The following is an 8,100-nucleotide window of genomic DNA, read 5'->3' as shown; positions in this document are numbered from 1 at the left end:
TAAAATGACTCCATCCGTATTAAAAGATATTTTAAAAATTTACAAAACTAAACAGCCTACAGTATTTTTACAGTCTTTATTTTACAGTTAAAATTTATGCTTATCACATAAAGTCTAATGTTACAACTAATCGTGGATCCCTTTTAAAGCTTGGAAATAACGTTATCCCTGCCTGATCTGTGTGGTTGTGTTCTCCACCACCAGGTACCAAGATGCCATGGAGAAATACGAATCAGCGATGAAGACCGAACCCAACATACTGTTCTACACAAACCTGGCGAAGGAGAGGATCTGCTTCTGCCTCGTTAAGGTTCGACGTGTTCAAACTWCAATCCACATAAAGCGTTGATCAGGTTTCATGTAACTCTGAGGACGTCAAGCTTTTAGAAAAGTGCTTGTTTTAATCTGAATATTTCTCCTGAAACTTGTTTCTAAATCACAGCTTCAGTTGGCAAACGAGGCCATCGACGTGTGCTCAGAGGCCCACCAGAGAGACCCCCGAAACGCTAACATCCTCCGAGACCGAGCTGAGGCCTTCATTCTCAACCAGGACTATGAGAAAGGTGAGGCGCAAGAAGTAAATGGACTGTTTGGAGTTAAGCTCCTCAGATGAGAGGTAAAACTCTTAACTGTAACTAATAAAGGTCTTTGCTGGGCCTTATTCATGTGAGCCGGAGGGTTTTTGTTAGGCCTGGATTTAAAGTTGCAGCATTTGTTCTTGAACCACTTTAATTTGTGGCTCCGTAGCTGTGGAGGACTACCAGGAGGCGAGAGAGTTCGACGCCGACAGCAACACCATCAGAGAGGGGCTGGAACGAGCACAGAAGCTGCTCAAAATCTCACGGAAGAGAGACTACTACAAGATCCTCGGTGTGGGCAGGTGTGTTCTCCAACATGTTGCTTCCTCCCGACTAAAAGTTGCGCACTTTCATAAAAACCCTGCATCTTCTCCGGTTGCTCCTCAGGAACGCCAACAAGCAGGAGATCATCAAGGCCTACAGGAAGCTGGCACAGCAGTGGCACCCGGACAACTTCCAGTCTGAAGCTGATAAAAAGGAAGCGGAAAAGAAATTTATCGACATTGCGTCGGCTAAAGAAGTCCTCACTGATCCGGGTCAGGAACTCACATTTACACTCTCTACATTTTCATGATAGGATACTGTAAATGTCGCACTTTTTTGTATAGCAATCCTTAAAGGAACCCTGACTAGTTGTAACATTTACTTCAACTATATAATCAAGACTATAAAARTAGTGTAAGCTTAGTTTTTATAGAATTTAAAAACTATTAGCCACATGGAAGTCACAATGTTATTTATGCCTTAAAGCATTCTGGGTAACTGAAAATATAGATGGAGGACAACAGCTGCTTCATGGAAGGAGAACCTCAGCTTTGGCCTTTTTAGCTTTTGAATGATCACCAAAGCTAATACATACTGTATATAGCGTTAGCTCCTGAGCTAATACGTAAATATGCGGCTGTATAGTGTTAGCTCCTGAGCTAATACATACTGTATTTATTCATGTATAATACTAGAAATTTAACTAAAATCATCCATAAAATGGGGGTGGGGGGTTAGTTTTATACATGGGTTTTTGATGATTAGATTTTTTATGCTTTTAAGCTCAAAAAAATGATCATATTATACATGAATAAATTCGTTATATAAATTTGGTGATATAGCGTTAGCTCCCAAGCTAATACATCCTGTATATAAGTGACGATATAGCGTGAGAGATTTAATAAATATAAATGAATATTTTTATTAATTTATTTATTAGCATTTCTAATTACTTATTTGTGGGTTTAGCTCTCGAGCTAATAWTAGCAGCAGAGCTAACACAAAAGCTTCCTATCATTTTTATAGTTGAAGTAAATGTTTATCATGTGTCTGTTAAAACTTGTCTGTTGTCTTAACTCTTTTTTTAAAATAAAAGCTGCAAAGTCTCATGACTTCAAATATTTCTGATTAAAAGATACAAACTTTTCATAACTGAGATCCATGTCAGATTTTATAAGTTTTAATAATTTATAACCACTATTTATATCTCTTTGTAACCTTTAGGGCTGATGATGTTATTGCCAGTGATTTTTAAAACGTATTAGAGTTCTTTAGATCTTCTCAAAACCCTCTATTTAGTGTTTAACAAGCCCAGTGGRAACCTCAGCCTGAAGATTAAGATCAGTTGATCTAGACCTAAGTGTCACAACAACCAAAGTCCTTCTCTGTGGACAGAGAGTTAAACAGAGATCCTTGTGTGAATAAAGTTCCTCTCTCTTCTTTCTCTGCTCCTCCATCAGAGATGAGGCAGAAGTTCGATGAAGGCGAGGACCCTCTGGACCCGGAGAACCAGCAGGGCGGCGGCGGCGGACAGCGGGCRTGGCCGTTCCACTTCAACCCCTTCGAGTCCGGCGGCAACTTCCACTTCAAGTTCGAGTACAACTGAAAAGCAGAACTCGACCGGGACGCTACATCCTCACAGATGTCTTCCTCAGAACCTGGACTTAAAAGCTTTTTTTATTTATTTTTATTAAATTATGGACTTCTCACCGTAGAAACTAACTGTGGTCAGCGGTGAGTCCAGTCGACGCTGCAGATGAAAATGAAGTTTATTTTTTTTGTTAGAAATCTGGAAGGTGGTGGTTCTGAAGCCGTGGGTGTTTTCTTTTTTTGTGCCATTCTATAAATATATATATTTTTTGAACCTGCACTTTTTAATGCAGAAGGTTAAAGAACAGCTTCGTCTTGTTTTTTTCTCGCTTGCAGTATTCTCCAGAGGAACGACATGAATTGGAGTCGGGGTATTTTTTAACAGCAGCCCTCTCACATCAGACGCCTGAATGTAAACTTAATGAAATCCTATGGATCTTTAAAACCACWGCATCAGGGTTGGGCTTGGATTTTGCTTTAAGCTTAAAAACTGGTTTTTCAGCGAGGATTATGCGTTTGGTCCAAAAAGTTCCAAACTGCAAGCAGACTGTGTCGGACTGAATTTAAGTTTTTCTGGATTTAAAAACAAAACAAAAAACAAAACAAAGCACCTGATGTACGAATCGAGCGTAATCTGATGTTTCTCTGCCTTTCTGCTACTTTCAAAGAACTTTTGAAAAGTTGCACTTTTGATTTTAATGAAAACTTACTCCAGTTTCTCCACTCCTGAAATGTTACTGCAGGCTTTTATTTTGAAGCCTTCACACAAACCAAGTGTGTCTTCTGTGGCTATCTGATAACCTCGTTTATAAATAGAAACGCTTCAGCCCAGCTGAGCCGCCTTCTTTAATAGCCGTGGTTCTGATGTTACTTTTTTCTGCTCTGGTCTCGGAGCACATAAAGTTGAGAGTTTTATGCATCATGTAGCGCTTTTTTCACTTAAAATACACCAGTCTAATAAATATAGAGGAAAGAAAAATCCTGTGCTCGCCCAGAGTTCACTCTTAAAACAGCAGGTTGTATCGAAGCAAGAATTTTAAAGAACAGAAAAACATTTAGGCCTAAAGAGAAAATTTGAATAAATGTTAATTATAAACCACAACAGGCTACCTGCTGCTGTTTAAGTTTCACAAAGTGTGAATCACTCCATCGCTCAAAATCAAATAAAATGCTAACAAATTCAGTTTAATATTACCTGTTTAATTTGCGCCCCAGTAAATTCAGATCAAACGCAGCCTTTTGGACATTATCAGCTTAATGATGTGTTTTTAAAACATGTTTTGAAGCTTCTTGCATATTTTTGTCCAGCTGCAGCTTCTTATCGACGCACAAACGAGTGTGTTTAAGTTTCAGCTATTTCTGGTGCTAAGCTGTTAGGATGTATATTTTTAGATTGAATTGAATATTTTTAAAAATCCTTGTATAATTAATAAGTCCCGACAGTTAATGTGTCAACATTTCACAAATGTGACCCACTCGCTGCAGAATTTGAATTTAACATTTGATACATGCAGAACTGTTTACATGTGTGTAAAGGAACAGGCTGAACTTGAGCTCAGTGTTACCATGTGATCGTACAGATATCCTCCTTTGTGACACAAAACCAGTGGTGGGCATGGTTCTGCTAAACCGCTAACATCAGAACTAATTTATTGTTTAGCAGATTAGCTTTTTTTTTAAATAACTCTGAAAACTGCTAGCAAGCTTTCACTAATTAACAAGCTAACATCAACAGGTTTGTGTCAGTGCCACCTGTCTTCAGCTGGAAAGAAAAGAGGTGTTGCAGATAGATTAGCTGTTAGCTTTTGCTAATTTTACTTGTTTAGTATTAGCTTCTATTATAACATGCTTAAAGTTAGCTTCTGCTAATTTTTAGATGTTTAAAGTTAGCTTCGGCTATTTTTTTCTTTGTTAGCTTCTACAGTTTTTTTTTCCATTACAAGTTTATCATTAGCTTCCACTAATTTTTTACATTTAAAGTTAGCCTCTATTTTTTTTCTTTTACCCTTTTAGCATTAGCAAAGCTATATCTTTGGTTAGCAGATTGAGTTAGCGGTGCTAACATTTTGGCTAGCCGGCCCACCACTGCTGAAATGGTCGTCCAGCTCAACACAGCTGGACAAACAGGTTGTATGAAAAACCTCTGGAGCTCGAATTTCTCGAGTTTCTTCTTTGCTTCATGAATCGAGTATTTGGATAATATTTATCTGAAGAGTGAAAACTGTCAGTTTGTAAACGAGGCTCAGATGTTGCAGCCATATGAGACACACGTCAGGATGCTTTTGTTTCTTTTTGCACAAACTGTTATTTCGTAATAACAGATTAAAGTTGTAATGACTGTAACAGATTATYGTGTGAACCAAAATGTGACGGGCTCTTGGTATTTAAATCTTAAAGAATTTTTTTTTAAGTTTTTGTTTTTTTTCCTCTTGTGGCAAAGAAAATGTTGCCAAACTGAATCAGCTGATGTGGTCAAAGTGTATTAAAATACAGACACTCTGTTTGATCTAATATTTCGTCTTTAATTGAGTTGTGTTCAGATAAACTAAAATGYTCTCTTTTTTATGGTCTGTAAAATAACAAAATGGCAACAAAAGCCTCAAATAAAGACATTTATTTTAAAACACTGTAACAAACACACATCCACATTAAAACACACACTGAGGTGATTCCCACTCTTGCTGCCCATGTTTTCCTCTACAGTCACAGACGGAATGGCTAAATCCAGAGCGTGGACATGGAGGTTCTGTCTGCAGAGACTTGAGTTAAATCCTCCGAACACGACCCRTCTTCACAGCTCTGCTGCAGCCGGGCCTCAGGCCCAGACGGGAGACGGTCACGTGAGCGATGTCCCGAAGCTCCCGTCAGTGAYTGGCTGCAAACCCCGGCGTGTCCTCTAACGTGTCGGCCTCCACCTCGATGGACACCACGTGGTGCCCGGGGATCATGGCCAGGCCCAGGACTCTGGGCTCCGCCTGGGAGAACGTGTCTGAGATAAAAAGAAAAGCAGTTTAACACCCGAAGCAATACGACCTGAAAGAACAAGTCTGTCCTCATTTCCCAACTTATTCATTTTCTCACACCAAAGAGGCAAGCAGGGTACTTTTAAAACAATAAACAAATGTTAAAAATACCTTAATAGAAAAGTACTTACAAATCAAACTACAGTAACTTCTTTATTTTAACAGGTTAAATAAGCAGGGGCAGAGCTAGACTTTTTTGCAAGGGGTGGRTGGCACAGGGGTGACCAAGGTGTTTTTTTAGGGGGCCACATACAAATAATAAAACATACCCTATTTGAAAATTCAAGATGGTCACCAGCGCTAATTTCAAATGGCTCTAAATCAGCTGTTTTATAGAATATAGAGCTGAAATTTGTGTGATCATAGCTAAGAATCCAAAAAGCATGCTGATTGCAATTCAGCTATTTTTAGATGGAAAGAGATGATTATTTTTTTTTTTTTGTGGAACTAATTTTATTTTTTACCAAATTCTAAATCAATCATTTTGTTTATATTTTTTCATTTTTTTATTTATATAGACCTTTACAACAGTGACTACTGAACAAAAGTGCTTTCCATTGGTTCAGTAATAAAAATGAATAAAAAAAAACAAATTTCGTAGAAAAATAACAGTGTGGTATGCTAAAAGCTGTTCTAAATAAATGTCTTCAGCTTAGCTTTGAAAAATAAACAATAAATAGGTTAGTGATCGCGTGCAACTCGAATGGTAATGAACTGCATCATTTTGATGCAGCTACAGCRAACGATCGGTCACCCCACTGTTCAGACGTTCATCTAGAGATTTCCAAAAGATGCTAATTTAAATATTAATCAAAAATCCAAGATGGCCGCCACAGTTAACTCTATTATTATAGTTTAATACAGTTAATAGTGTTACTTTAGCCCTTTTAAGACTTACTGTGCTGAAATATAGTGTGGTGTAGCTAAAAATGGTCCRAAACACATGCCAACCACTGATCAACAAAGCTAACGGCTAATGCTATTGCTAATTTTACAATGGGCTGTAATTTAGCCTGCTGGATATGGGCACCAGTGACCCCCGTGACCCTGAAAGGAAGAAGCGGGTATAGATAACGGATGGATATATTTTAGCCATTTGAAAATATCCACAGCCAAGAAAAATCTTGAACAAAATCTGAATTCAAACATAAAATCCAAAATGGCCACCAAAGCTAAATTCAAATGGCTTTATTTCAGCCATTTTTTAAAACAATGATCTGAATTTTGGCTTTGGTAGCAAATCTTTAGTAACACAATAYGTCAAGGGTTCACATGTGCTTCAAAGTGACATTTCTTTGCATACAAAAAAAAACATCAACATGTGGCACTAATTGCAAAGTGGCAAATATTAATTATTRACAGTTTTTCTGATGACCCCTGTCAGCTGGTTACACTAAACTGAGTCAGGTAATTYGCTTTACATTTGCTCAGATCCTCAAATTATTTAAATACTGTAACAAAGTAAATGTTGTTACTATACAACTCTGGAGGCAAGAAAATGAATTTACGTTATTGCTTCAACTTTAAAACAATTTCAAATAAATAGAGAAAATGAATGCTGAGTGCTGAATGGCTGCTGAGATCTGCAGAAGCTGATTTGGAGACGTTAAAGCTAAACGACAACGCAGAACACTAAGAGCCACAAAAACTAACRAGAGCAGAGGATAATCTAAGTGATAAAACTTCTAAATTTTGGCTGATCCAAAATATATAGTCATGTCTTTTTGAGCTTTTACTAACTGAGACAATCTACAAAAACATGGAAAAATGTTCTGATATGCATCAWTAACACGTGAAAAGAGAGAAAGAGAGAGACCATCATGTCCAGAAATGGAGGAAATTGTTCCTRCCTGTGGATTTGAGGAATTCCTGAGCCGAGCCGAGGATGACATTACAGTCCCTGTCTGTGCAGAGGAAGAGACCCACGAGAGTCCGTCCATCTGTCATCCGGATCCTCATGTTCTTGTTGAGGAGCCCCTCCAGTTTCTGCCTGGCCTGGGAGGAGGAAGAAGAGGAAGAGGAGGACGAGGTGGAAGAGGAGGAGGACACTTCAGACTGGTCCTGCATTGGGGCACAAATCAAAGACACCAATAAATACTCCACAAACCTACTGAGCATTCACATAAATATAAAATGGTCTGTATTTACTCTTACAGACCACCTGCTGCTTATGTCAACAAGACTAATTTTAAGTGGGTTTTTTTGCTAACAGTCTAATTAATCAAACATCATGTTGTTATACTTCCATATAGAAAATCCATTAAATCATTAAATGTCATCAAGTAATATTAAGCATCGATTTTACGTAAACATTAGCAACAATCAACTTTACAGAGCTACAGAAAACACATCATGTAAGCTAATTTGTTAGCTTGCGGCTAACGTTTAGMTACACTTAAAAGCTTTGACAAAGTTGAAGTTTGTCTCCAAAAGAAAACTTTTTTGTGTGCGTTTACGAGACGTAAACCAGCCCGAACAGCTGCGTGTATATYCAAAACATTTGTTAAAACATACATGTGTCGAAGGACCATTTTCCTCAATCATTGTTGCCATAAGACATTCCCGTCTCCTGCTGTTTCTCACGGAGCGGTTTTACCGACGGACGGGCTAAACCGGAAATCACAACCGGATGTTCTCCTTCAGCT

At 38.1% G+C, this 8,100-nt stretch overlaps 2 protein-coding genes across 5 annotated transcripts in view; one reads left to right on the top strand and one right to left on the bottom strand.

Annotated features, from left to right (window-relative positions):
* dnajc3b (DnaJ (Hsp40) homolog, subfamily C, member 3b) overlaps positions 1-3,282 on the top strand; it is an 11,023-nt gene extending 7,741 nt beyond the window's left edge. For both annotated transcript variants that reach the window (XM_014016196.1, XM_014016195.1), the window contains 5 exons: positions 205-310; positions 443-563; positions 748-880; positions 966-1,114; positions 2,303-3,282. In XM_014016196.1, coding sequence (XP_013871650.1) covers positions 205-310; positions 443-563; positions 748-880; positions 966-1,114; positions 2,303-2,448 — 655 coding nt within the window. In that variant the 3' untranslated portion in view covers positions 2,449-3,282. The remainder of the gene's footprint in view (positions 1-204; positions 311-442; positions 564-747; positions 881-965; positions 1,115-2,302) is intronic.
* Positions 3,283-5,030: 1,748 nt separating this feature from the next.
* On the bottom strand, positions 5,031-8,060 carry naa38 (N-alpha-acetyltransferase 38, NatC auxiliary subunit). Of its 3 annotated transcripts, none has more exons than XM_014016199.1 (3): positions 7,970-8,060; positions 7,306-7,516; positions 5,031-5,421 (listed from the first exon to the last, which is right to left on the bottom strand). In XM_014016199.1, exons 1-3 carry the CDS (start codon positions 8,006-8,008, stop codon positions 5,297-5,299), a joined length of 375 nt encoding a protein of 124 aa, XP_013871653.1. In that variant the 5' UTR covers positions 8,009-8,060; the 3' UTR covers positions 5,031-5,296. The 3 variants fall into 3 exon arrangements, with proteins under 3 accessions (XP_013871653.1, XP_013871652.1, XP_013871654.1); XM_014016198.1 differs by having other exon boundaries at positions 5,031-5,424; positions 7,309-7,516; XM_014016200.1 differs by having other exon boundaries at positions 5,031-5,424; positions 7,309-7,450.
* Positions 8,061-8,100: the final 40 nt, after the last annotated feature.

This window comes from Austrofundulus limnaeus, unplaced genomic scaffold (assembly GCF_001266775.1).
Source record: "Austrofundulus limnaeus strain Quisiro unplaced genomic scaffold, Austrofundulus_limnaeus-1.0 Scaffold140, whole genome shotgun sequence".
Classification (NCBI taxonomy): Eukaryota; Metazoa; Chordata; class Actinopteri; order Cyprinodontiformes; family Rivulidae; genus Austrofundulus; species Austrofundulus limnaeus.
This window is presented reverse-complemented; position numbering and strand designations above follow the sequence as displayed.